The sequence below is a fragment of the Chroicocephalus ridibundus genome, chromosome 3 (genome assembly GCF_963924245.1).
Source record: "Chroicocephalus ridibundus chromosome 3, bChrRid1.1, whole genome shotgun sequence".
Lineage (NCBI taxonomy): Eukaryota > Metazoa > Chordata > Aves > Charadriiformes > Laridae > Chroicocephalus > Chroicocephalus ridibundus.
The window spans coordinates 127,573,824-127,601,783 of record NC_086286.1 but is presented as its reverse complement, the minus strand read 5'-3'; the positions used below and the strand labels follow the sequence as shown (position 1 = coordinate 127,601,783).

The window sequence follows — 27,960 nt, the reverse complement described above, 5'->3', positions numbered from 1 at the left end:
CAAAACAAGGGAAGAGCCTTTCCACTCTATTTAACAACTTCGCCATCCTCTATATCTGGGAGTAATTGATTGGATTAATTCGCTCCTGCCAGTAGGATGCAGGAATTCTACTGGGCTCTTTGTTCATCCGTTTTCCGGACAAGATGTACAGTGGCGACACTGAAGCAGATGTGATTTAATTCTAAAAAAAAGACATTTAACACTTACAGGCATTTTTAAATAACACACAGAAATCTTCATTCTAAAACATCCTCCTCATCAGAAATTGCCCCCACAACTGTGAAGAACACTTTCTGATTAACCTCTTGAACACTGACTATTCCGAACGAACATGAGTGCGTCATATGCCATGAAATTTCAATTTGCAGCCTATTTTAATGTTTGTAGTCGGCTACTTGCAATTGATTTTCTCTCTCTTTTTTTTTTTTTCTTCAAATACCTAGGATTACTGCTTTTTCCTTCCTGAATTTTTAAGTGTTAACTATTTTATAGTGGAAACATCCACTTCTTTTTTCATTTTTTTTTACTTTTTTTTTTTTTTCCTCCCAGCCACTGCCTTATGGTCACACATCATCAGCGTCTAGCAAAACTGCATCTTAATGCATATACTCAGGGAAAGATTAATAAATAGAAGGGAGTTAATTTAAACCATCAGCCCTGAGCACTTCTGGCAAAGAGGACAAACTGATTGCTTTTTTTTTTTTAAAAAAAAGCTCAGTCTAAAGATTCAAAACCTACCAGGGCAAAATTTAATTCGCATTTTTGCTCACTGCAAGCCACGGCATGTTATGCGCAGCGGCAGGATAAGGTGCAATTTTCATACGAGTCACCGCAAGGAATTAGAAACACAGCTTTCCACTCCATTCTCACATGCTTTAAGATAGATATATATACGGAATGACCTCACAAGTGTGTCTGAAGCAAAAAAACTGTCAGACACAACTAAGAGATGTTGCTCGGGAGTCTCACCCATCACTTAAACCGACACATCTCAGAACCAAAGTTGGGTTTCTTCTGTTTCGGTAGGAAGAATGTATCCAGTAAATGCTCCTTGGGAAGAAAACTGGGTAGTACCAAAGAAAATCGCACCTTCCCACACGTAATTATTTCAGATTTCAGAAGTGACATTCATCTACCGAACACGATCAATTTCAGAAGGAAACCAAAAGGCACAACGGATGTATCTCCTTTGTTTTGCTTTTACTCGGGGAAGTCTGATGTGGCGCACAGGATATTAAAGGGAAGATACTTCAGAACCAAAGACGCTCAGTGCTCGAAAGCCAAATTAGCACCAGCGTACATGAGCTCGCACTGTACGGGCACGACGCAATGCCGATAGCGTTCAGGCATGCTTTTTTTCATCTCAGAGCAGTTGCAATTGCCTAAACACAATCACAGCATGATTTCAGCAGCCGAAATGCAAGAAGGGGCTCAAATTCAATTCTGTTTCTATTGCAGCGGGCTCTAATCCAAGCAACTGAATGAATCTCAGATATTAAATAAAACACTTCTCCAATTACGCTGGGGGAGGGAAGCAGGGCGCAAGGAAGAGGCAGAGATGACAAATAAAGATGGCTTGGGGTACCTGGTGCTGAAATTTTGAAGGATCCCGACTGCTGACAGGGACCACGCTCCCGTACACGTGCAATTCCCGGACAATGGAAACGCCTCCTTTCAGCTCAGGTCTGAACGACTCCTCCGAACACTTCCGCAGGCGTAGAAGGCCAACGAGAATATCCTGCTCTGGGTCTTCATAGGAGAGGAAGGTCTCCCAGCCACCATTAGCCACATAATCTCTTCTAACTAATTCAATCTGCACAAAGAGAAGCAGCGATGATGAATACAAAGAGGAAAAGAGAAAGGGAAAAAACTTCTTTAAAAATATTTAAGCAACATGTTGAACAGACCAAAACCAATTTCATGGATCCATAAACTATTATGATTCAGAGAAAACATGAAGGGCTTTCTTAAAGGCCAATTTAACTCTAGATGGATTTCAGCAGTACTGGGTAAGAACTGCTGTTACCGCAGTCCTATTAAAGATAAACCATGCGACTACTTTAATAGAAACGTATTTGCCAATGGGACAGACCTACCCTTCTATCCCTATTTGCAAGCGTTCCAGTAGCTTGGTAACCCACATGCTCACCCGTTTGTACCCGTTCAGAAACCTAAAGCCTACGTTTCTTGAGTTACTCTGGTTTCATAATCACTGCAAGATCAAGGACAGGGGGTGGGATGGGCAACTCTTGCCACCAATCAAGGGACTTGCTCTAATTGAAATTCAGCTGCAGTTACAAATTCCCTGATGTAGAATGAGTAGTTTTGCATCTGCCTTCGCTACACTTGCATTTAGGTCCACATCTCTACTGCTTTGCAAAAGAGATGGCTTGAGATTTCTACGGAGCACGGGTCTCCCAAGCAGCTGTCAACTTCTTTAATAATTACCAGTTAGTTCTTTCCAGCGCCACACCGGATCTACCTACAGGAGCAAACCATGTACTGCAAGAGGAGTGGATCTGAAAGAGTCGGTGTTGAGTGAGCATTGCGTTACGTGTGCCTTACAGAATCAGCGGGAAGGGTTTTTTACCCATTCAGACAGCACTGAAGACACCAAAACCATCCAGACGAGCACCCTGACAACTGCCCAGCAACAACATAATACTTGCCTCAACTCCCATTTTTGGTAACAATCTGGGCTAAGGCAGCTCTGAGGATCACAACAAGTGGAAGGGAAAAGTGAAACGAGAGTTGGCTGGCTGTGGAGAATACGATAAAGACCGCGCTTGGGTAGAAGAAATGACTTCTGCAGAGCACCTAGAAGCTATGGAGAGTAACTGGCGGGTAAGAGGGCAGAAAGAAAACTTCTTTTTTTGGACAGTCCTGACCTACCATCACCACGGAGCAGCTCCAGGACCCAAGATGAGACTCCCTTATGCCAACATGAGACTCGATCAAATCTCACGTAACAGTAGCCGTGTTTATCTGTAGCAGAGTTAGCCCTGAGTTCATCTGATGTAACCTGTAGCCGATGATGATAATGTCACATCTTTGGTGACATAGCGAGTCATTCTGCATTTTGAATTGCTCTGGTATAGCTGAAAGCCCATCCTTGCTGTAGGGACTCCCTTGCCCACCTGTAACAACCAGGTGCCATAAGCAGATCAAAACTATTTCCCAAATTTCCTGGCTCAAGAGAGGAGTGGCAGCAATAGTTCGCCATATTGAGAGCCCGATGACAACACAGTAGGTGTTGGGGGGGTTTCAGAGGAGATTAGTTTTGGTGTCATCCCATGAACCAGGCACCCATCACCAGCTGCCGTACCTTAGGTGCACGCCCAGAAGGCGCTTTCTAAATCAATCTGAAAGAAACCAGGTTTCTACACTTCCTCATGCTTTCAAAGTGGGGATCAATTGGAAGATTCGCTTCAAAAGCACACCCCTGACGTGAACTAAACCCAGCACCTAGACACACCTGCCGTCATTTGAACAGACTCCTTTAACTTCAGGAATTCAAAAGCGAATGGAAAGCGTCAGCGGAGGCACTGGTGTTTCTGCCAGTTACATCCCGACAGCACAGCACAGGATTGATCCCTACGTACACCTCACCATGCTCTTCCCAGCGCTACTATAAAGACTGAAGCAAAGGACCTTAGCACTTTTTCTGCAAATTCTCTAATACCCCCAAATCCATGAATTAAAGATTTGTTTACAGAAAAGCCATGAGGGATTCTGTCGCCTGCCTGCTCTACTCCATGACGAAGCCTGGGTGAACACGGCTCACAATTAAATCCCTCGCTGACTACAGACGCAAGGCTCATTTCCAGGCTGACGTGCGGTGCCCAAGCAGACGTCTGCCAATGTGCCAAGTTCTCCAAGAGCAGAACTCCACTCCGGCTTGTGTGTCAGGACGGCTGACACACGCGGATCCAGATCTACCACTGGGTACATAACCCCACCAGTGAAATGGAAATGTACAGGAAAATAAAAGAGTGTCACATTTTTTAAAATACGCAGATTCTGCAGTTGGTTTACCTATATGGAGAAGCAGTTAGGTTGAAGCTTACTGCTAATGCATAAAGAAAGCAGAAAATAGTATTAAACGCTGCTATACCAAGAGTTCGAAATGTCAAGCTTGGAGAACTCCCTGTTTCTCCTGAGGACAAAAGAAAACAAGTAGAAAACATGGCTCCACTGCTCGTCCTCCAGTAGGACCACATGCCCTGTTATGCCCACAGCCAGTTCGAAACCCACTTGTAGAGAGAGATGAAGCAAGAGCACAGGAACCTCCACCAGCAGGCTTTATACTGTCTGCGCGTGCATTTCTACAGCACCATAAGCACGGACCAGAGATGCTGATCTGCTCAGAGAAGTCCCCACTGGATTGAGTTTTTTTGTTCTCCCCACTTCCCTGGGCACAGGTTCCTAGGATACGTGAGACCCCTCTCCAAGGGTTTTCAGGGACTCATGAGATGGTCAAAGCCTTTTCCTTCTGCGATACTGGTACAAACGGGGCAAAAGCCAGCCTGAATGCCCTCCTGGGCAGTTGGTCGCCGCAGTCCCCAGTGTCAGTCCCTCGTCCATAAACCATCCCGTGCGCTGGGTAAGAATAACCCTCGCCAGCTTGGGTCACCGTCAAATGTCCAGCACAGGTTGTTTTAAACTTACTTTGACAAACAAAGGGAAAACCCAGTCGCAGATTACACTCTTAAACTAAACCAGCTACTCCCAGCTTAAAAATCTGCCTTATTCCTACTAAGGCTCTACACTGAGATCATTATCTTGATACAAACCCCCCGCTTTGCTTGAACAGCAGCTCCTACATCTTACACTTTCTGCTTTAACGCTACCGTAGGTTCGTATCCGTAACAGAGCTGTCATTGCCCCTTGCCTTTCAAAAACTGTCAATCCAACGTCTCTTTACAGCAACAATTCACTCGAGCGCTTTTAAGGCTCTTACGTAGCACTACGCAGCCGTAACCGTTCCGAGAGCAAGCACATACCTTCCGCTGCTGCGGAGAAACGCCGCTAATTGAAAAGGCAGCTCAGAGACAGCTCTGTAAACAACCAGCTACCGGCAACTAATCTACTTTAAACTGATTTTGTAAAAAAAAACCCCAAATTTTTAAAAGCAGACACACCATCGCCATGATAAAAATACATAGAGCCCACTGATCCTTAACAGGAAGAAGGTGCAGAAAGTGTAACTAATTACAGCAAGCGATTAATTTACTTTAGATCTGACATGATAGCCTCTCTTATCAATAGGATGTGTTGTTTACTTATGGAGCCGAGGAAAACATCATACCTTGTCATTAGTCTAAAGCGCATGAAAAATTATACCATCTTCAGAATATTTCTCTTGCTTGCTGTCATGATAAATTTTGCGAAGACTACATAATGACATCCTCCTGCCACTCAGATAGATGAGTTTAACAAAGGGAATTTTCAACATAATGTTGCTTTGAAAACCCGGTGATAAGCTATTTGCTAACTACTCAAGAAATTTACAATTTAAATTAGATTAGCAGCGCTGACAATAGACATCTTTGGAAGCAATTTCGTGAGATGACCGCAGACTAGGTACCAGGAGCGGAGCATGAAGATTACATGGCCTGTGTAAAAACAAGTCCGGACAGACTCAGCCCTTGCAGAAATACAGTAAGAAGATGATAATTTATTTGGGAGCGTTATACATTTCTATACGTTATACCCAGTTGTGCAAAACGGGGAGCATTGCACTCCATCTGAAGTCACATGATGGCAGGAGAAAAACAGACTATGACTCCTAGTAATCTCTGGTTTGCAAAGTGACAACATGTTTCATGGGCTAAACACAGAGAATATTCATTCTACTTATCTTCTATCACCAAACTCAGAGCCTCCTTCAAGCCTAAATAATCAGTGGAGCTTCCAAAGGAAGACAGGACCTCTGTTAGGAACCTCCTTCTGTGCTGACACTTAGAAAGCCCAACCCCAGTTTAGTGGCTCACGTTTGCCAAGAATGGTTGGACCAAAACATCCTTGATGTCCCCTCCAACCCGGTATTCTATGATTCTTTAATTTAGAACGTGGCTACGTGCCCATAGTAGAGAAGAGAGAGAGGGACGTCACTGTCATTCTGATTCAGCTTCTTATCTGGGGGTGGCACTATCTTCTGCCTGGAACAAAGAATCCTTGTTTCAAAGTAAAGGAGATCTATGATGAACAAACTCCGCAATCATTTCCAAGTCCTTCCTTAAGGTCAACAGAGGAAGAGGAAGAGAATACTTCGGGGGTATGATTTATTAGTCACAGTATACATATATACTAAGATGGATCTGATCCTGTATGATCTTAGAAAGTTCATCTCCTTGGATCATAGAATCACAGAATGGTTTGGGTGGGAAGGGACCTTAAAGATCACCCAGTGCCACCCCCTGCCCTGGGCAGGGACACCTCCCACCAGCCCAGGTTGCTCCAAGCCCCGGCCAACCTGGCCTTGAACCCCTCCAGGGATGGGGCAGCCACAGCTTCTCTGGGCAACCGGGGCCAGGGGCTCACCCCCCTCACACCAAAGAATTTCTTCCCAATATCTCATCTAAATCCACGCTCTTTTAGTTTAAAACCCTTCCCCCTCGTCCCATGGCTCCCCTCCCTGCTCCAGAGTCCCTCCCCAGCTTTCCTGGAGCCCCTTGAGGGACTGGCAGGGGCTGGAAGGTCTCCGCGGAGCCTTCTCTTCTCCAGGCTGAACCCCCCCAGCTCTCTCAGCCTGTCCTCCCAGCAGAGGGGCTCCAGCCCTCCCAGCATCTCCGGGGCCTCCTCTGGCCCCGCTCCAACAGCTCCGTGTCTCTCCTGTGCCGAGGCCCCAGCGCTGGAGGCAGCACTGCAGGGGGGTCTCCCCCGAGCGCAGCAGAGGGGCAGAATCCCCCCCTCGCCCTGCTGCCCACGCTGCTGGGGATGCAGCCCAGGCTGCGGGGGGGTTCTGGGCTGCCAGCGCATGGTGCCGGCTCCTGTGGAGCTTCTCACCCACCAACACCCCCAAGTCCTTCTCCTCAGGGCTGCTCTCCAGCCATTCTCCTCCCAGCCTGGATTTGTGCTGGGGATTGCCCCGACCCAGGTGCAGGACCCTGCACTTGGCCTGGCTGAACTTCATGAGGTTGGCATGGGCCCAGCTCTCCAGCCTGTCCAGGTCTCTCTGGATAAATGGATGCCATACATGGCCATGGACCTCCTGACAGCTCCCTGGAAGGACTGATCCCTCCTTGTAACTACAGTGAACTGGAGGATTAGTGTCCTAAATTGGATGCTTGAAGGTCAGCACTCCCCTTTTTCTTTTCTATAAAATAAGCATAGCAATCTTTTTGTGGTCTGTTTTAGGAAGGAAAACCACAAGTTATGTCTCATATGCTAAATGGATCTGCTCACCTATGTATATATTCATACATGTGCAGAAGCGTATTTATCTGTATACTGTTTGCCTATACAAACACGCACATTCACAAAAAAGGCTATAAATTCATCTTTCTAAACATTCATTCCTGTTCAGCACACACACATTGTGTTTTTGGTATTTTCTAAATCCCAATTTGTAATGAGGAGTGAGAAAAGGGCAGGCTGAGAAGAGTAAGAAAGAGCTGCTTATTTTGTTATAGCAGTGCAAATACCAAAATTACTGCTGGCTGTAGTCAGTTTACTGAACATGGTGGTCCATAAATTTCAACATGTGACTGCGCTCAAACAAAAGACATCGAAAGCTGCTGCGAAAATAAATGGAAAATTGGATCCAGCTACAAAGGCAAACCGCAGGATTGGACGTGCAACAAATGGGTCCCAACGCCTCCACACCAAACCCATATGACAAATTGTGTCTCAAACAAGCTCCTAGAAAAAAAAAGAAGAAACACAAATCTTACCTGATATGGTCTCACTTTATGGTGAATTTCTTGAATTCCAACCTCTCTTGTCCTTACATCACGACACTACGAAGAGAAAGGAAGGAAAAAAAAAAATTACAGAGGAGAAAAACATTGAGCTCTGAAACACACAGATTTCCAGCCACCTATCGGGTTCAAAACTAAACTGTAATAGCATGAAGTTGCACGGATGAATTTCAAATGGGTAGACTTCAAAACAAAAATGCTCACCGATCCATCCCTAATATACCTCAGAAAGAGGTCTTAGTGCTAAATGGAAAGACATGCTGGCAAAAATCAATTCACTAAGCAACCATTATGGCTCATGAGGAAACGTACCCTTTGATTCACAAACAGCAGGGTCTGGAGGCAAAGTCAACATACATGAAGGCATAACAGGGGAAAAAAAAGACTTTGGCACAATCCGTTTTTACCCTTCATTGGGAAACACTGGCAAAATCTACCCTAAGGCACCAGAGAGGCCTTAAAAAAGCCAGTTTTTGAATCTCGGCAACCCTCTTCTTGCTTTTAAATGAGAACGGTTACAGAAGTCCTACCCAAATATCAGAAAGTAAAGCTAACGCTGATCTGGCACCCGCAGAGCACCACTGAGGCTTGGGACCAACGGCAGAGAAAACAAAGAGAGCCAAAAGAAATCTTTTGGACAGAAGACAGAGGAGATGACAAGGCTCCAAGCTCAGCGCTTGGGAGATGGGTTATAGCTTGCACAAACTTGTGTGCTCCTCAGCAAAGCCAATGGAAGTCGAGTAATTTGGCACCCACTCACGTAAGGGAAGGGCTGTGATAGCACAAGCACTCCCGCTGCAGGAGACTCTGCGCATTCACCTCTCAGCGGGTTGATCGGAAAGTCCAATGTTAAACTTAACCCAACATTTGTCAGTAAAGCGCAGCCACAATAGTTCTACCCAAAGCAGCTGAGTTGCAAATACTCATTTCATTCCACGAGGGAAGGAAGATAACCTCCAGCAACGGGCTAAAATTGCTCTAACAGCAACACCACCAACCTGCCCATGTATTTCCAAAAGCCAGACTTTTAGACAGGGAATGAATGTGTGAAAATCCAATTCACAGAGAGATGCAAGAGTACACAGAACAAGCACAGCTCTATCTCATGCCCTGGCCTCCTCTGAATACTTTTAAATTCCATTATCAACATAAAGTGACAATCTCCCAAATAGCATAAAAACACAGGCTTGAGAGCTGGGCCCATGCCAACCTCATGATCTTCAACCACACCAAGTGCAAGGTCCTGCATCTGGGTCGGGGCAATCCCCAGCACAAATCCAGGCTGGGGGCTGAAGGCATGGAGAGCAGCCCTGAGGAGAAGGACTTGGGGGTGTTGGTGGGTGAGAAGCTCCACAGGAGCCGGCACCGTGCGCTGGCAGCCCAGAACCCCCCCGCAGCCTGGGCTGCATCCCCAGCAGCGTGGGCAGCAGGGCGAGGGGGGGATTCTGCCCCTCTGCTGCGCTCGGGGGAGACCCCCCTGCAGTGCTGCCTCCAGCGCTGGGGCCTCGGCACAGGAGAGACACGGAGCTGTTGGAGCGTGGCCAGAGGAGGCCCCGGAGATGCTGGGAGGGCTGGAGCCCCTCTGCTGGGAGGACAGGCTGAGAGAGCTGGGGGGGTTCAGCCTGGAGAAGAGAAGGCTCCGCGGAGACCTTCCAGCCCCTGCCAGTCCCTCAAGGGGCTCCAGGAAAGCTGGGGAGGGACTCTGGAGCAGGGAGGGGAGCCGTGGGACGAGGGGGAAGGGTTTTACACTGGAAGAGGGGAGATTTGGATGAGATATTGGGAAGAAATTCTTTGGTGTGAGGGTGGTGAGCCCCTGGCCCAGGTTGCCCAGAGAAGCTGTGGCTGCCCCATCCCTGGAGGGGTTCAAGGCCAGGTTGGCCGGGGTTTGGAGCAACCTGGGCTGGTGGGATGTGTCCCTGCCCAGGGCAGGGGTTTGGAACTGGCTGATCTTTAAGGTCCCTTCCAACCCAAACCACTCTGTGATTCTCTGCTTTACAATTTCCTAGCTACACAAACAGCACAGAGGTAGAGAAAAAAGGTAGAGAAATAGGCAGAGAAAAATCTACTTTGCATTGAGAACCCCAGAACTGAGAAAGGACAACATATTCTGGGATGATGCTTTAAAATTCTGTGTCCCAACTGCATATCTCCACTTGCACTCAGTGGCCGGCAATCACAAAGGCCGGCATCTGGTCCCTCCAACAAGGCTCCTCAAGAATTTCTTTCCAACGACCGCAGACACGAGCTGCAGTGTCGACAGGACTGATCCCCATCCCTCAAACGCACTCCTCCCCACGCCATTCCCCAAAGATGGAACTGCCAGAACTGGCTGATCTTTACTAGTGAGCCTGCAAATACATAAGATTCCTTCAAGTCCTTTCCTTGCCTTGGCCTTTCCCTCTCCTTTTCCAAGCAGAGAGACGAGAGCATAAAGCATATTTATCATTTTCTCCTATGACACAAGAAGAACACAACCGTACCTCACGTTTCAAGCTATATCGCAGCAGACTGTTTGGTTCCTCGTTCCACCAGCGGCAGTGTTTCTACCTCACTACAGTAAATTCTATAATCATCTGCACGGCAGAGATATTTACAGATTCGGTTCTTCTAAAAGAGATGACTGCCAGCCTGACAAGCCCTTTAACGGTTCAGCTCAGACCTGACGGCCGTGGATCAGCCATCCCTGCTTCTCCAGCTGCTCTCGATCAGGTTCAGATCAAACGGTGTGGTTTTAGTATCGAACCCAGGGAAGAGTTCACTAGTAGCCCTGAAGAGCTGGACTGAAAAGGCTTCACTGCGCCACGGAGGTTGTCTCCCCTGCCTGGTTTTGAAGTGAAAAGTCAGCAGGAGGGACGGAAGCTTCTGCGGCTGGCAAAGCTGCCTGCCAAATCCCAGCTCGCTACTGGAGAGAGACTGGGAGGAATGATTTAAGCAGAACATCCACGGCATCAGCTTAGCAGAGATTAAGTGGTAAGGAAAGCCCAGCTGGAAGGAAGACAGCCTGGAGTTTCTTTTCTGATCTTTGCACCGCAACGGGAAGATCCAAGTGCGACGGCAAAGGCAGTAAGGAGCTGGACGGAGCCTAGAGAACTATCCATGTTGAACACCAAAAAAATAGGTCAGCAGCACAAGCTGATGTGGGACTACAGGCACACACGCAGCAGCTGAAGACTTTACTATTGCTGGACGCTGTAATGCCTTAAAACCGCTTTAAAGAAAGGTGAGCTAGAAAGAGGGAGCGCTAAATCCCAACACGGACGCATGGAACAGTTGTGGTGAGGATCTGTCCCTGCCCAAACAGCAGGACACCGAAGCAATTAAAACCCTTTGGAATAGTCTCAAGGAGCATGGGGTTTGGGTGATGTTTTGCCTACGGAGAAACACCCCAAGAAAGGCAGAATTTGGGCATCATTTTACTGGAGGATCTGCAAGCTGTGGCTGATAACCGGGTTTCGGAGGGAGGTTCAGAGAGAGAGAGAGCGGTGTCAGCGCAGACCGTGGAGGGCACCGTGAATGACGACTGCTGCAGCGACCTTCCGAGGAAAATCAAGACTGGGTGGAGGTACCTCCTTCTGACTTCAAATACAAACGCAATTCCTCCCTCCCCCTCCTCCTCTCCACCCCCGCTCAGATTTTTATTTGACCTTAAAAATATCAAGAATATCAAGTCTCATTTGTTTGTGCTGAAATCTCTCTTGCAAGATTTCTCTGGCCTCAGACTAAGAGCTTCTCTTCCAATTGTCCAGTCAAATAAGTGCACGCGTGGGAAAAAGAAAGGAAGGAGAATTTCTAATAGCGTAAATTAAAAAGAAACCTTCCTGCCGTCTCTCTGATTTAATGGCTTCATTCCGCTAAAAAATGGAATATCACAAACTAGTTACCAAGTACCTTCAGGAACAGGGGGAAAGTGCTCAACTCAAAATCAGCCAAACAAAACCAGCTTTTCAGAAGTATCATCAAGGTGCTTTTTAGTCATTAACATTTATTTGAAAGACCTTCGCAGATTGTTTTAGTTCAGCAGCAAACCTGGCTTTTAGTGTCTTTTCTAGGCATTACTTTCCTCTCTGCTACTTTGTGTAAAGTCACCAAGCAGCTCTCTCTCCCTCAATACCAACCGACAAACGTTTTACCTGCGTCCCAAGATCTTTCATCCTGGCCAAGGCGAGCTCTCTCAGGTTCCCGTGCTCCACTCCAGAGCTGACGAGCGGCATTGGGATATCTCTGCATGTAAGAAGAAAAACAAAAACCTCAAACAACTGCATTAGCAGACCATACACCATAAAGTACGAGTAGGGTCACCTAGGCCAAGATCCCAAATAGCAGACCACAGAACTTATGGGAATTACCTTTGTTTCAAGTCTTTGGTTGAACATGAAATAACGCAGACAAAACACAACTAAAAGCAGGAGAAAAATGAGGGGAAAAAGCTACAGATTTTACTTCAGTAAAAAGGCTTTTTACCATCTTGAGAAATAGGTTATAATTTTGCTCTCAGTTCTTCGCTTGGAAGTCTGGAAAAAAAGGGATCATCCAGCGGAGCCTGTGCCTCGCCTGGGACTCCAGGTCGGATGTTCTTCGTGGTATCTGTTGCTGGAGACCAGCAATTGGGAACCAGACCGCCTCTTTCCGCAGCCTCCGAGGTGAATGTCCACCAGGGACAATGCATCATAATCAGAACATTTTTATATTGGGACGCTAGCTGCTTAAAAGTGAAAAAGTTCTGTTCAGCAAAATGATTTGCGGCAAAGCCCGGCCAGAAAGTTCAGGGCCTTCCTATGGGAATGTAAATCATGAGTCTGCAAATGGCAGAACTCGTTCCCTCAGTTCTCCAAGGGAGCTATTACAATTAATTTTGAAGTAAGACCAGATTTGGCTTCTCCACTGCCTTCCAGGGCAGTTTGTCCCACTAGAGATTACGCAAGCCGGACACCATCCCTTAGGGAAAGGGGGATTTATGCATCCAGATCAAGCTGAAAAAGAAACATGTGAGAACCTGAGCAACACCCACCTTCTATCTAATGCTGTACTATACCAATTTGGTGATTCCAAATGCTTCTCCCTCTCCCTGCTCAAACTCCATCCTGGCAGCCCTGATAACACACCACCCAGTGTAATCCAACCCCCCCCAGATCTTCTAGAGGACTATACAAATATGAAAGACAACAGGTTGGTCTCAAAACAGCGCTCAAAGTTCCTTGGTGAGTATTCCTCCTTTTTCTTTATCTATGCGAGCATTCAAGAGAGTAAAGAACACAATATCACAAAAAAAACCTCATACAGAGAATGGAATGGTTCAGGGAATTGGTAATGTAATTAACTTAATCCATCTTGGTTCAGTAGCGATTGAAAGTCATCACCATCTAGCAGCTGTCTGATGACCTCTGTAAAATGTATTAATTGATCTACTCAGTTCCTTGAGGACTTGCATTCACACCATGGCCCCCATTAACAATGACTATTTTTGGCAGTAGCTGTATGAAAGATAAAAGGTCTTCAAGGGCCCCAAAGGCCTGATCCTTGCGCTGCTTCAGCCTTGTAGAAGGTCTGAGACACCGGCAAGAGGGGGCAAGAAACGGAGTTTTCCTTTACTGGTAAGAACGAAAACAAGGGCTTCAGGACTCCGATATTCTCCTCCCATTTCAGCATCGCCCTCCAATTTCGGTACAATATGCCCCAGCGTAACGGAGGTCCTGTGCTTTACTTTCCTCCCCTGTTTTCCCTGCTCCTCTTTCTATAAAGCCAAAGGGCGTACGAAAAATTCCTCGCCTCTTACACTCGCGTGCCAAAAAAAAAAAAATCGAGGGAAAATACAATTAGCTAACCAGTTCATTTATTCAGTGGATTTCTTTGAGTAAATAAGACACTGCAGAGCCAACACAACGTACTTCAAAGAGCTTCAATTAGAGGAAATGAGCACTTCACATTGTGGCTAAAGGACACACTAGAGGAGAACGGCATTTTCGTCAGGGTATGTTAGATCTACAGTGATAATCTCACCAAACGCCTTTCTTCTAATTATGGAACAACTCCAAAAAGTCAGGCTGGATGTATTTTCCCTACAGGGACACAGATAAAACATCCTGACGTCTTCCAGTACCAGGTCTTTAGCTAAATCCACAGTCTGCTATGAAACAGTAAATGAAATACTGCAAATAAAAGACAGATTACAACACGCAGTAACTTGAGCCTCTCTCATCTGCCTACTAGGGAGCAAGCTAAATTAAAATATGAATGTGAAAAATAAGCTTTTAAGAAAAAGAAAGCACGAAATAGGTTTTCCATCCCCACTTCAGATTAGGGCAGAGCATTTAAATAAGTACCCTGCGTGCATCAGGAGTGCACACACTAACTGCCTATTTTGAGTAGCCACAAGATCGCATTGTACCAGCGATTTCAGGACTTGTTAAAATGCTAAACAAATTCAGGGATACGGGGGATTAAATCCTGACCTTATTAAAGTTAATGTGCAATTTGCCAGAAGCTTCAAAAGGGCCTGTTTAATCGATTTTTCAAACATTCTGCTTTAGGACACTCGTGAAGCAGTTGATTGAAGCACAGAGTGAAGGTCTAAAGACCTTGGGTCTGCTCTCAGCTCTGACTTACACGATCTCAGCTGAGTAAGATATTTTATTTCTTCATACCTCCAGCTCCCCATCAGTAGGGTGACAACAACATTAATATAAAACACCAAGATCCACGAAAGAAAAAGTCTCCAGGTGTGTGGCACTACTCCTGTCATTTCACACCTTCTCACGCACCAAAGCACCTCGGTGCTAATGAGGTTCACAAACACTGAGGATAAACACGGTATTAAGCATCTCTGACAGTGGCATAGAGCGCACCCTCAGCAAGTTTGCCAATGACACCAAGCTGTGTGGGGCGGCTGACACGCTGGAGGGAAGGGATGCCATCCAGAGGGACCTGGACAGGCTGGAGAGCTGGGCCCATGCCAACCTCATGAAGTTCAACCAGGCCAAGTGCAAGGTCCTCCATCTGGGTCAGGGCAATCCCAAGCACCGATACAGGCTGGGCAGTGACTGGCTTGAGAGCAGCCCTGAAGAAAAGGGCTTGGGGGTGCTGGTGGACGAGAGGCTCAACACGAACCGTCAGTGTGCGCTGGCAGCCCAGAAACCCCCCGCAGCTTGGGCTGCATCCCCAGCAGCGTGGCCAGCAGGTCGAGGGAGGTGATCCTCCCCCTCTACTCCACTCTCGTGAGACCCCACCTGGAGCACTGCGTCCAGTTCTGGAGCCCCTACTACAAGAGAGATACGGACGTGCTGGAACGTGTCCAGAGAAGGGCCACGAGGACGATCAGAGGGCTGGAGCACCTCTCCTATGAGGACAGACTGAGAGAGTTGGGGTTGTTCAGTCTGGAGAAAAGAAGGCGCCGAGGAGACCTTCGAGTGGCCTACCAGTATCTTAAGGGGGCCTCCGAGAAAGCTGGGGAGGGACTTTTTAGGATGTCGGGTAACGGTAGGACTAGAGGGAATGGATTAAAACTAGAGATGGGACGATTCAGACTGGATGTTAGGAAGAAGTTCTTCACCATGAGGGTGGTGAGACACTGGCACAGGTTGCCCAGAGAGGTGGTGGAAGCCCCATCCCTGGAAGTTTTTAAGGCCAGGCTGGACGGGGCTCTGAGCAACCTGGTCTAGTGGGAGGTGTCCCTGCCCATGGCAGGGGGTTGGAACTAAATGATCTTTAAGGTCCCTTCCAACCCTAACGATTCTATGACAGTTACAACACACTCAGGAAGATATCTTCTCTTCCAACCAGACATTAGTAACAGCATCTCTTTTTTTAAAAAAAAAAAAAAAAAAAACCAACAACATATTTAACTTGGTTTCCTGAAGCAGAAAGCCTTCTACAGCGTTTTGTCAGTGACACCTCTCCCATGCTCACCTGACTCATTAAACTGATTATTTTCAGCACGTGACGGACTACAAAAACTTCGGGTCCCTTATATTTCTGCAAAACCTGGTACTAGGGAACAGAGATCCCCAAAAATGGTCCTAATAAGGAGGGGCATTGATAGTTCAGTTTTTTTCTGGAAAACCTAAAGGCACATACCAAACGGCGAGTCCGTATGCAGAGAGCTCAGGATAAGCTGCCGTCTGGGGCACAAGCTGAATTTGAAAGGATTTTGGGAATAGAGCCTGAAATGCAAGACATGAAGGATGGAGGACACGGGGCAGCAGATTGGAGGGAGACGGAAAGGGGCATCAACGAAAAAAGGGAAAAAAGTTGTTGTCCTCAGTGAAGCAGTGTTGGGAAGAGGCCACAAATGTTTTAAGAAATCTGGCTTTGTTCATTATTCTGTAACAGAGTCACACAATGGCCCTGAAAGCAATTTAGATGAAAGTAATAGCTTTTGGACTTTGCACTGGAGGTGTAAAAATCTGTAATCACCACAAACAAGTTTCACATAACATGAGCCGGTCAGTAAGAAAACAGCTATTCCACTGGAACGTAATAACTGACAACCGGGTGACAGCTGGATGGAGGCTGCTGCTGGTGACAGAATCATAGAATCACAGAACGGTTCGGGCTGGAAGGGACCTTAAAGCCCACCCAGTGCCACCCCCTGCCCTGGGCAGGGACACCTCCCACCAGCCCAGGTTGCTCCAAGCCCCGGCCAACCTGGCCTTGAACCCCTCCAGGGATGGGGCAGCCACAGCTTCTCTGGGCAACCTGGGCCAGGGGCTCACCCCCCTCACACCAAAGAATTTCTTCACAATATCCCATCTCAATCTCCCCTCTTTCAGTTTAAAACTGTTACCCCGTGTCCTATCTTTACACTCCCTGATAAAGAGTCCCGCCCCGTCCTTCCTGTAGGCCCCCTTCAGGTACTGGAAGACCCCTATAAGGTCTCCACGGAGCCTTCTCTTCTCCAGGCTGAACCCCCCCAGCTCTCTCAGCCTGTCCTCCCAGCAGAGGGGCTCCAGCCCTCTGATCACCTTCGTGGCCTCCTCTGTCCCCGCTCCAACAGCTCCGTGTCCTTCTTGTGCTGAGGACTCCAGAGCTGGACACAGTACTCGAGGCGGGGTCTCCCCCGAGCGCAGCAGAGGGGCAGAATCCCCCCCTCGCCCTGCTGCCCACGCTGCTGGGGATGCAGCCCAGGCTGCGGGGGGGTTCTGGGCTGCAAGTGCTCATTGCCTGCTCATGTTGAGCTTCTCATCCACCAGCACCCCCAAGTCCTTCTCCTCAGGGCTGCTCTCCATCCATTCTCCACCCAACCTGTATTTATGCCTGGGACTGCCGTGACCCAGGTGCAGGACCTTGCACTTGGCCTGAAATCATAGTCAAGCTCAGGCAAATGAGCACACCAAGGAGAGACTTTTCCAGGCCCATGTTCCTTAGAAGGAGACCTGCTAGGCTACAAACTCAGGCTGTCCTCTAAGAATAAACCTCTTTGGTTTAGATAGCACCATGAATGAATGATTCATTGTGTCTAGAGTGGAATCGATGAGGAAGAAGATGTGCAGGGAGAAAAGGTAGGAGTTTGCCTTTAATAACGCTTCTACAAGTGATCGAAGTGTTCAAGACCAGGTTGGACGGGGCTTGGAGCAACCTGACCTAGTGGGAGGTGTCCCTGCCCAGGGCAGGGGGTTGGAACTGGATGATCTTGAAGGTCCCTTCCAACCCAAACCATTCTGTGATTCTATGATTCTACGATGTGAAAAGTCTGGGGGGAATTTCTACTTGATAATATCAAGGTGAAATTGCCCATAAGCCGTGGTTTGCCACCTTCACCAGCATTACATCCTTCTTCTCAGAGTTCAGCTACAGCCATCAGTTTCTCACAGTAACAAAGATCTGAAGAAAAGGTCTCCTGGTCACTGAAACGGCGTCTCGGTTACTACAGACTGATGGAGCACAATCACATTCAGAAACCTAATCAAGCTTCACCATACTCACGTTTAGCTTCTCTTCCTCTTTGGTAACTTCGGAAAGCTACTCCATAATCTCAGTCTTGACCAAAAATTCCCAGCTTCCTGCCTGGTTTTATGCAAGACTACTTCTTATTTTCTTGTTTTCTGTCCAAATCAACGTTCCTATTTCTTAGAAGGTTATTTCCTTCTCTCATTGATTTGCAGAGGTCATTTATGCCCACATCTATCCTTCAGGCAGAAGACTGACACTCTTCTGCACATATTTCCACAGTTCATTTTCTTGAAGATGGGGATTATTCCAGACAAGGTCTTACCAAAGCCTTGTCTGGCTGCTGCATTAATACTTTCATCTCTAAGAAGAGTTTTCCTGAAAAAAAAATGCTTTTCACGGCTGCATCCACCAGACGCTAAGAACTTTTGCTCCTCAGCTATTTTCACATGGTGGTCTCATGGTCCACAGAAAAACTCACTCTGAGTTTGACCTCCCTCAAACTTCCCTGAACTGCATCTCATCCCACCCTTACCACTCCAGCTTCACCACCACTAGGATCCTACTGGTGCATCCTCTCTCTGTCAACGATGCTCCCCAGCCCTGCAAGGTTTCCTCAGTGCCCTGTAACTTTTTGTGTCGTCGTACATAAATACAAGTTGGAGCAAGATCAGATTTTGAATGGACGTTTGAGAAACTCCACTAATAAACCTGAGTCCATACCTTTGGACTTTGTCAAAGCCACCTTGTGTTTCTTGCCTACAGCCACTTTCTTCTCTACCATGTTTCTCAGCCTATCTCTGCTCCATCATATTTCTGGTAGGGCACAAAATCAAACGCCTTAGAGAAGCCCAGGCAGGTGATGTCTAATGCACAAGGCTTCCTCATTCTGCATGCTCTTGGAGAGCTAGGCATTGGCACCGTTTCCAGCTCGTGGAGCTGGAAGCCAACTGGGTATTGTCTGCACATGCAAAAATAGGCAAGTACGCTCTAGCCTCCCTTCCTAATATCAGTCAGAGGTAGGAGATAACAGAAGCAAATTAACCCAAGGAAGACCCCACACTGAAAATACAGCGCTAAACGGAAGTATTATCTATCGTCCTGGGAGGTGAGTGTTGGAAACAACGGCACGACCATAGTACATTTATGAAAACCCTGCAACACCCACGGGGAAAGAAAGGAAGTCTCTGTAGCCAAGAAAAATGACACACCTCGCAGCTCCTGCAATAAATATAGGAAACTTCACCCACAGTCAAGAGGCAATTATCCATCAATATCATTAAAGTCCTACGTATGCCACATCCTATGCTCTCGTCTGACTGGCAACGAAAGCGAGTCCTCCAGAAATCTTGACGTTTCTGGGTGCATTAGAGAGGCAGTTCAATTTAAATAGCTTCTCGTTCTACTTGGCGTTTCCCATTATGAATAGAAAGGAAGCAGTTTTAAAAAATCTTTAGCGCATTAACAATTAAGGCCGAAAAACAATAAAAGGCTGAGTCAGACCTTGCTGTAATTAAAGTAAGAATCCCTCCAAGTGCAGTAAATCAATATATAAGACCCACCACAGAAAATTACCTCTGAACACGGTACACACGTGTCCACGGTGGGACAAGGGCCAGGATTCTGGCCACCAGATCCACAAGAGTGCTGGGGGGGTAGCTCTTGTATCTTCCAGTCTTCCAGAGCTCGTAGAGACCAGTGCCTCGGATCACTAGTGTCGGATAGAGCTTCATGCCGTCTGGGCGAAAAGCAGGATTCTCAAAAAACTCCTGCAAAAACAGAACCAAAAAAAAAAAATGTGAGTCAGGGCAAAACAAACTACATTTCCTGGGGCTTCAGCGGTCTAGCAAAACGAATTTCAAGACAGATTTTGTAAAACACAATTGTAAGTACGTTTTAAGAATTACTGGCTTACATTGAGTTGCCAGTATTTATGTGTTTACGACATTTTTTGAAATAAAAGAGCATGTTCTAGATTTAAAGAGAAGGCCACTAAAGAAAAAGAATCCATGTGAGAATGCTACGAATCAAATCTGTACATTACTTCTACCTTTCAACATGAATTCAATAGATATCACACCATTTATTGTAACAGACTCTGCTCAGAATTAGAACAATAGAAATGAGTGTACTTATCTTCAATCTCAGCAGACCACATTTAGAGATTAATCAATGTGTCTGGGACACATCATTTGAATAGCAATGAAGAAAAACAGATTTATTCTACAATGATGTTCCGAACAATCCCGGCGAACGGGAGGACAAAACGTATCTCCTGCTAACTTCTATGACTAAATCCCAGCACAGAACTGCAAACTGAGCAGCACTAGCTCACATTACACAACAATCGCTTTGGTTTTTTTCGCAGATGAAATTTCAGTAGTGACAATTAAAATAAAATCACGTATTAAAAAAAAAAAACTAAAATCAACAACCAGGCAAGGCACTCCGAACAAAGCAACCGCTAAACTGACTTAAGTGATGACACGGCTCTCGTTGTAAGAGAATCCACGGGCCAGATCTAATACTGGATCGGACTGTTGCACACTTGAAATCCACCACGTGATCCCTCTGCAGCATGGTATTCTCATAGTAATAAAAAAAGAAATAATGTAAGTTTGTTAAGCTGAGTTAATGGCATACTGTGGTCCCACCAGTTGCCACGCCAGCTTTGGGACTCACCACCATCACTCTGCTGAAGTGCTTCAACACATCCACGTGGCTCAGACCCACTCAGACATTTTGCTACGTTTCCAACCACTGCTGTGTGTTAAACCAGCTCCTGGAGCGCTCCAGTGAACACCGATGTCGGAATAAAGTGCCATCAGCAGCCTGCTGGGAGCAGGACCTCCACCCTGGGCAGCACTAAGCGGTTTGTTGGCTCCCTCAGCTTCACAAACCCAGACTTCGACACAATAAAAAGCAGGAAATGGTTTGCTGCCAGCTTAAGCACACCAAAATCATAGAATCACAGAATGGTTTGGGTTGGAAGGGACCTTAAAGATCACCCAGTGCCACCCCCTGCCCTGGGCAGGGACACCTCCCACCAGCCCAGGTTGCTCCAAGCCCCGGCCAACCTGGCCTTGAACCCCTCCAGGGATGGGGCAGCCACAGCTTCTCTGGGCAACCTGGGCCAGGGGCTCACTCCCCTCACACCAAACAATTTCTTCCTAATAATCTCATCTAAATCTCCCGTCTTTGTTTAAAACCATTCCCCCTTGTCCTGTCACTCCAGTCATGATCCAGAGTCCCTCCCCATCCCTCCTGTAGGCCCCCTTTAGGGACTAGAAGGCTGCTATAAGGTCTCCCCAGAGCCTTCTCTGCTTGGACTCAAAGGCACGGTAGATCCAGCACAAGGACGGGAAGAGATGAGCAAGGTCAGAGAAACGGCAGGACCACATCAGGCCATTTCTGGCAGAATCCCTGTCTAAGCCTGGGGCCGGCCCCAGCGTCCTCTGCCCTGCGTGCCCACGCTCCTGTGCCACCCTCCCTGCTCTGCCGCGACGGAGAAAAACGGGCCAGAGAGCTAATCCCGCTGGAAAAAGTAACCAGTTTTTTTCTTTTCCAGGCAGACCAGCCTCCTGAGCCATTCATGCACATCCTCACAAACAGAGACAGGGACAACTGAGCTTAAGAGACAAAACAAGATCTGGACCGTGGATAAAGCCCACGCTGCTGCTGGAAAATTAACTGTCAAACCCTGCATTCATGGTCTGATGAAGCTTCAGCCATCCCCGTCCCAGCAGCACTGCCAGCATAAGGAGCAGCACGTCCCGCATGGCCCCATAAAGAAAAAAACAACACAATGGGGAGGTACCGCTTTTACATTTTGTGGTGTTGTTTTAACTCGGATCAACTCACTGACTCGAGTAACCTGCAGCTCTGCAAAACCGTTGTGCTGAGAGAACCCCGTCCAGGCACAGCCTCGTTGCCTTCACCTCATCACAGAACTGCTAAATAATTTGGCTCACGCAGAAAGCGAGACCCACATTCTCTAGCCTCAGCCTTCAGGAGGGATATCTAACTCATTTCTCCTCAAAGAGCATCCAAGACACAAGACCAACCATCCCAGAGGGGTAACACCCCTTGTATCCCATTAAGCTGTACAGTAAATGGTTTACAAAGAAGTTGGACAAAGGCAGATAAAGACAGATGACTCTGAACGCCGGTGTCTAGGTGGTCACTCTGAAGCGTGCATAGATGCAAGGTTGGTCTCCTCCTTTCTGCAGGTTTGTTTATGTGCTCTTTAAACACTCCTGTTCGTCATGAATTTCACATCACCACCACGAGATGAAAAAACGTACTTATCTTGCCAGCTCCCTGAAATAATAAAATCATCATCCCCACCTCTGAGGATTGGACATAAATGGCTTATTCAGAGGCTGGTTCGTGCTGGGGCTCCACAGGCAACAGATGTGATGGCTCCCTGCCCTGCCCATGCTTCCAGCCACGCCGCCCTGCTCCCAGTCTAGTGCCAGTGCCGATTCCTGATGGACCCTTGGCCAGGATGACTCACCTCACTGATGTGAGAGAACCCAACATGCCTTTTGGGGAGAGTGCTTTTCTTTTGCTCCAGTGTTTCGGGGCGGTCTGTTGAACACCACTGGTGAATCGTAGAGCATCTCCAGTTGGAAGGGACCCATAAGGACCACCGAGTCCAATTCCCAGCAAGTAAGTAGGGTCAGAAGCAGGATCTGCCCCCACGTGTCAAGCAGGGAACCATTATGTCTGCTTAATGCATCTCTTGGAACCGTGTGTCCTCCCTTCTGCCCCCATGGCTCAGTTTGACTTTACAGGTCAATACTGTCGCTGGCGGCTGTCAGAGAAGGTAGACATTGTAGTGACAGGGCGAAGGGGAATGGTTTTAAACTGGAAGAGGGGAGATTGAGATGAGATATGAGGAAGAAATTCTTTGGTGTGAGGGGGGTGAGCCCCTGGCCCAGGTTGCCCAGAGAAGCTGTGGCTGCCCCATCCCTGGAGGGGTTCAAGGCCAGGTTGGCCGGGGCTTGGAGCAACCTGGGCTGGTGGGGGGTGTCCCTGCCCAGAGCAGGGGGTGGGACTGCCTGATCTTTAAGGTCCCTTCCAACCCAAACCATTCTATGATTCTACGACCACTCTTACCACCTCTTCTGTGCTGGCCCTGGTGTGTGTCTGATGCTCAAGATGCAAAGAGGAGGGGAAAAAAAAATAAATCCCTGGACTCATTTTCAAAGCAGGCGGCTGAAGCAGGCGTGCAATCCAAAGTCATAGAGCACATGAGGTAGCGTAGGGTCAGAAAAATAATTCCGAATCCTGTTGCCCTGGAACAACCCAAAAGGACGGACTTCCATCTTTTGTGGGTGGTTAGAGGCGCTCTAATGTAAAACAAAGCAACTGTGAAAGAAGGAATAAGGAAATCGCGTAAGCGGTGAGTGTTCTAATGAGAGGAGCTCTACAGCCAAGCGGCACTGAAGAAGAGAAAGACATTAAGGTAAGGAAGCAATGATGCTTCCCCAATGAGATATAGGAAGGTAAAGAAACCACTCCAGCAAGGAAAGAAAGGCTTCTAGTAAGGTTATGTATTAATATTCGCAACAATACTGAACCGAACACAAAAGCATGTATGATTCACCACTCAGAATATTTAAATATTCGCTGATTTACATTGCAGATTAAAGGCAGGCATCAACACAGCACTAAGGTTAACGCCACCCAGCAGTCAAAGGCAAGGTCAGAAGTACAGGTTTATAATCACAACGGGAATTTTGCCGCTTCGTACACGTGGCACATTTTACGTCAATATACGAAGCCAGCCGATAACGCTACTTCATACTTCAGCAATGCTGGCGTTAAAAAAAACAACGTATTTTCATATTTATTTCTTCAACTATTTCTCAAAATCCTCCTCAAGTTTAATTATTTCAAAAGTAATTAATTTCAAACAACGTAACAAAGCGGTGTCTCCTTTTTTTCCAAACCCCTTTTTCCAGCAGTAAACTTTAAATAGCTTCTGTAAATCCCAATATTTAAAGGCTTAACCTTTTCCCATTTACAAACAGTTTTGATTAAGTCTCTCATGAAAACAAAGGAACTATAAAATGCTAACACATGCCAAGCTTTAGTAGGAATTGTAGCCTTTTCTTTTTTTAATTAGACACCTTAAAAGGTGTCTTCGACTGATAAAAACGTTCAGAACAGTTTCCTGCCAAAACAAATTCAATCCCTAAACCAACATTTGTTCCGGAGACCACCATCCATAGCGTCGCTGGAGTCGACAGGAGGCTTTCCATCAGCTCGAGCAACTCAATGGGGGCTTAAATCCACTTAAATGGCTTAAATCCAGTCTGCTAACGCGCCGTGAAGTTGAGAGGTTAAAGATGACCTAGAGAGAAAGGATCCTTACGTATTTCCAGTCTTTTTGAATCACCTGAGGATGCGGCATAGTGCTCTCGCGTGCATGAATATTCCAGAAGGAAGCACATGCAGCTTCAAAGCCACTAAACCAATCTTCTTTGTACTTGAAGTTTCCTCCCCTCCAGCTAAAGACCGTGAGCCAACTAGCATTTAACACGTCTCGTATAATAAAGATGGATGCTAGAGTAAAATTTTAAATTTGTGCATGTAGGCGACGGACGGGACGTGAGAGATTATCGTAGTGGTTTAATTGTAATTAAAAAAAAAGGTCAATTCGGATCAGCTGAAAATTAAAATGATCTGGAGGTCCATAAACACAGGCTTTTTCATACCCTAAAATAATGTTTCTCATAACCTTGCCCAATTTATGCGGCGTTAGAGAGAAGTTGAGTACTTTCTCACAGTAAATAATATAACGAGTAACCAGAGAATCCTGGAATTCACAATTTTTTTTGCTTCACCTGAGCTCCATTAAACATACTTTACTTGTAGGAACAGCTGCTCTGTGAATTACAAACAATGAATCTTAATAAGATCCCATCAACACACATTCAGTCTACAAGGTTATACAAGTTAGCCACTAACATGTTTTATGAGAACAGTAATTGATTTTAGTAGCATATGCCTTTGGTGTAGACGTTCCCTGTTATTAAAGCTAATGGCATCTATAGGATCCATTCATCCACCACCTCATAAACTCGGTGCCACTATCGGGGTCCAACGGGTGTAAAATTAGTCATTCAGATGCCAAGAAGCCACCGATTTTTCCATCAAGGCAGACGTACCAAAGCCCGTGATGGAATCCTTTTGTCCAACAACCCATCAATTGCTTTGAGTCTTAAAAATGGCATGACATCGTCATCACTGTCCGAGAAAACAGACATTAGCCGAAGCCCAAAAGTCAATGTAACGCTATGTGACTCAAACAAAGATCAGAATATAAGAGGAGACGGAACCAGGAGATGAAGTTCTGAACTCAAATATTTCACTTTCACGTGCATTTGCAATAACCTTTTTAAATAGAAACGCTGTTAGTCACCCTTGTATCTGTTCAGAGTTGCAACAGAAAGGTCAACTGACTTGGGCTCATAATGAGACCACGCAGCCGTTTGGTCCCATTTTCAAGTTCGGTGACACTAAAAGATCATACCTTGCAGTTTTAATCTGATTTTACTGATTGCTTTAAGTACAGAACAAATTAGAAACAAGTTTTGAAGACACCCAAAAGCTGCAGTTCTCCCCCTCACTCCAAATGGAAAAAAAATAAGATATATATTTTATGGGATTGCACTTCATCTTTTTACAGACCAAAGACTCAGTTACCATCTTCAATCTTATCAGTTACAGGATAAGTGCAGCAATTTTTTTAAAGTGATTTACTAAAATGTCAGGTTTTCTTAAAAATAAATGTCATAAAAACATATTTTTTAATGACTGTCACTAGAAATCAGGTGCCACTCAACCCGATTCTTGAATTGGTTCCTTTACTATAGTCCCTGCATTAAACAGATGATTAAATTCCTGGCCGACTACATTAAGATGAACATTATCGTAGCGCTCCATATTACAGCATCCCTTATCTCCATCAGCTGTATTATTTATAACTATGAATACTGGTAGCACTTGAAAGCTACTGCGTTGAATGACACTTCCAACTCTACAGGGAGCGAACAATCACTTAGTAGTTTAATTATATGCATTAACAGAAGCATGTGGCTCAAAAATGTGGCTCCGTTTTAACTTGAAATTTGCATTTTCCCCTCTTTCTTGTAAATGCCATTCTAATTAAAATGTAATGATAGGATCTGCGTTCACTGATACCGACAACGGCCTACTGACCGAGAAGCGTAGACTAAATTGCGCCTTTTTACTGCCTTCGGAGCAGCCTGGGAACACACACATCGTCACGCGCCAGTCGTCAACTGGGAAGTCAAATGCGGCGCCGACAGCAGGCGGAGAAGTGGTCATTTTAAAGTCACTTAACGTCAATATCTTCCAATTATGTGACCTGAGACTTCCTATTAGGTGACCAGAACATAGCAAGATACTACTTGGGAGCTGCGCTGAACACCATCTGTTTACAGACTCTGACTTGCGACAAACGAGAAGGTTTTAGATCTAGCTTATCGCTCAGTGGGATAACGATGAAAGAGAATGGTATTTACCATGATACATATTACACGTGCGTATATGCGATCGTATACACGCTGGGTGCAAAACCAGGAGAGCCCACCTGAATGTGAACGCACTGCGGACCATCCAGGAACAATAAGGAAGAGCAGTGTCCTCTACGAAAGGGGAGCAAACTCTCCCGTATTTCACCTGTGGCAGCCTGGAGCTTGTTGTTGTGCTGACTGCGTGCACAGCCACTCTTTAGCTGACACTTATCTTAAATACACAGAATACAGGCTTGAGAGCTGGGCCCATGCCAACCTCATGAACTTCAACCAGGCCAAGTGCAGGGTCCTGCTCCTGGGTCGGGGCAATCCCCAGCACAAATCCAGGCTGGGGGCTGAAGGCATGGAGAGCAGCCCTGAGGAGAAGGACTTGGGGGTGTTGGTGGGTGAGAAGCTCCACAGGAGCCGGCACCGTGCGCTGGCAGCCCAGAACCCCCCCGCAGCCTGGGCTGCATCCCCAGCAGCGTGGGCAGCAGGGCGAGGGGGGGATTCTGCCCCTCTGCTGCGCTCGGGGGAGACCCCCCTGCAGTGCTGCCTCCAGCGCTGGGGCCTCGGCACAGGAGAGACACGGAGCTGTTGGAGCGGGGCCAGAGGAGGCCCCGGAGATGCTGGGAGGGCTGGAGCCCCTCTGCTGGGAGGACAGGCTGAGAGAGCTGGGGGGGTTCAGCCTGGAGAAGAGAAGGCTCCGCGGAGACCTTCCAGCCCCTGCCAGTCCCTCAAGGGGCTCCAGGAAAGCTGGGGAGGGACTCTGGAGCAGGGAGGGGAGCCGTGGGACGAGGGGGAAGGGTTTTAAACTAAAAGAGCGTGGATTTAGATGAGATTATTAGGAAGAAATTCTTTGGTGTGAGGGGGGTGAGCCCCTGGCCCCGGTTGCCCAGAGAAGCTGTGGCTGCCCCATCCCTGGAGGGGTTCAAGGCCAGGTTGGCCGGGGCTTGGAGCAACCTGGGCTGGTGGGAGGTGTCCCTGCCCAGGGCAGGGGGTGGCACTGGCTGAGCTTTAAGGTCCTTTCCAACCTAAAGTGATCTCTATGAATTAAAATACAATTGGAACATTTTTCTAATATAACCTGGGGAATCCCCAAAGTTGCCTTGGGTTTATGTAAATATGGTATATTGATACTACTCGAGCAACATATACCAGTGTTTCTGAGGTCCACCAGGTGTTACCTGTCCTCAATAAGCAACACTTCAGTAAATCCCATCACTGATGTCTGATACAAAGACAGCACAACAGGGCAACATTTTTAATTAGGCTCTTCCGAAACACGTATGTCACTCTATATGTGGTGTCATGAATCTCTATAAAATTGATTCAACGTTTAATGTACAGGAGAGATAAATCAAGTCATTTCTGCTTAATGCCTGCACTCATGACAAAATCCCCTACAGATGGGACGACGGGGCAAAAAGCTTCTAAAGCAGATGATCCAAATTTCCACCTCTCCTGAGAGCCCCTGTAAAGTTCTCCTCCCTCTGCAATCGATGGAGGAAAGACCTTTTTTCAGTTAATTGTTATAAATTTCCTTCACTATTGACAGCTACGGACTAAAATCCTTTCAATTCCCGTCACATTCAAGCTGTCAAATT

At 46.8% G+C, this 27,960-nt stretch overlaps 1 protein-coding gene across 2 annotated transcripts in view; it reads right to left on the bottom strand.

Moving 5' to 3' along the window:
* ELP3 (elongator acetyltransferase complex subunit 3) overlaps positions 1 to 27,960 on the bottom strand; it is a 100,017-nt gene that overhangs the window by 23,035 nt on the left and 49,022 nt on the right. For both annotated transcript variants that reach the window (XM_063330734.1, XM_063330735.1), the window contains exons 10-13: positions 19,380 to 19,573; positions 12,053 to 12,143; positions 7,896 to 7,961; positions 1,586 to 1,813 (exon numbers count right to left, since the gene is read on the bottom strand). In XM_063330734.1, coding sequence (XP_063186804.1) covers positions 1,586 to 1,813; positions 7,896 to 7,961; positions 12,053 to 12,143; positions 19,380 to 19,573 — 579 coding nt within the window. The remainder of the gene's footprint in view (positions 1 to 1,585; positions 1,814 to 7,895; positions 7,962 to 12,052; positions 12,144 to 19,379; positions 19,574 to 27,960) is intronic.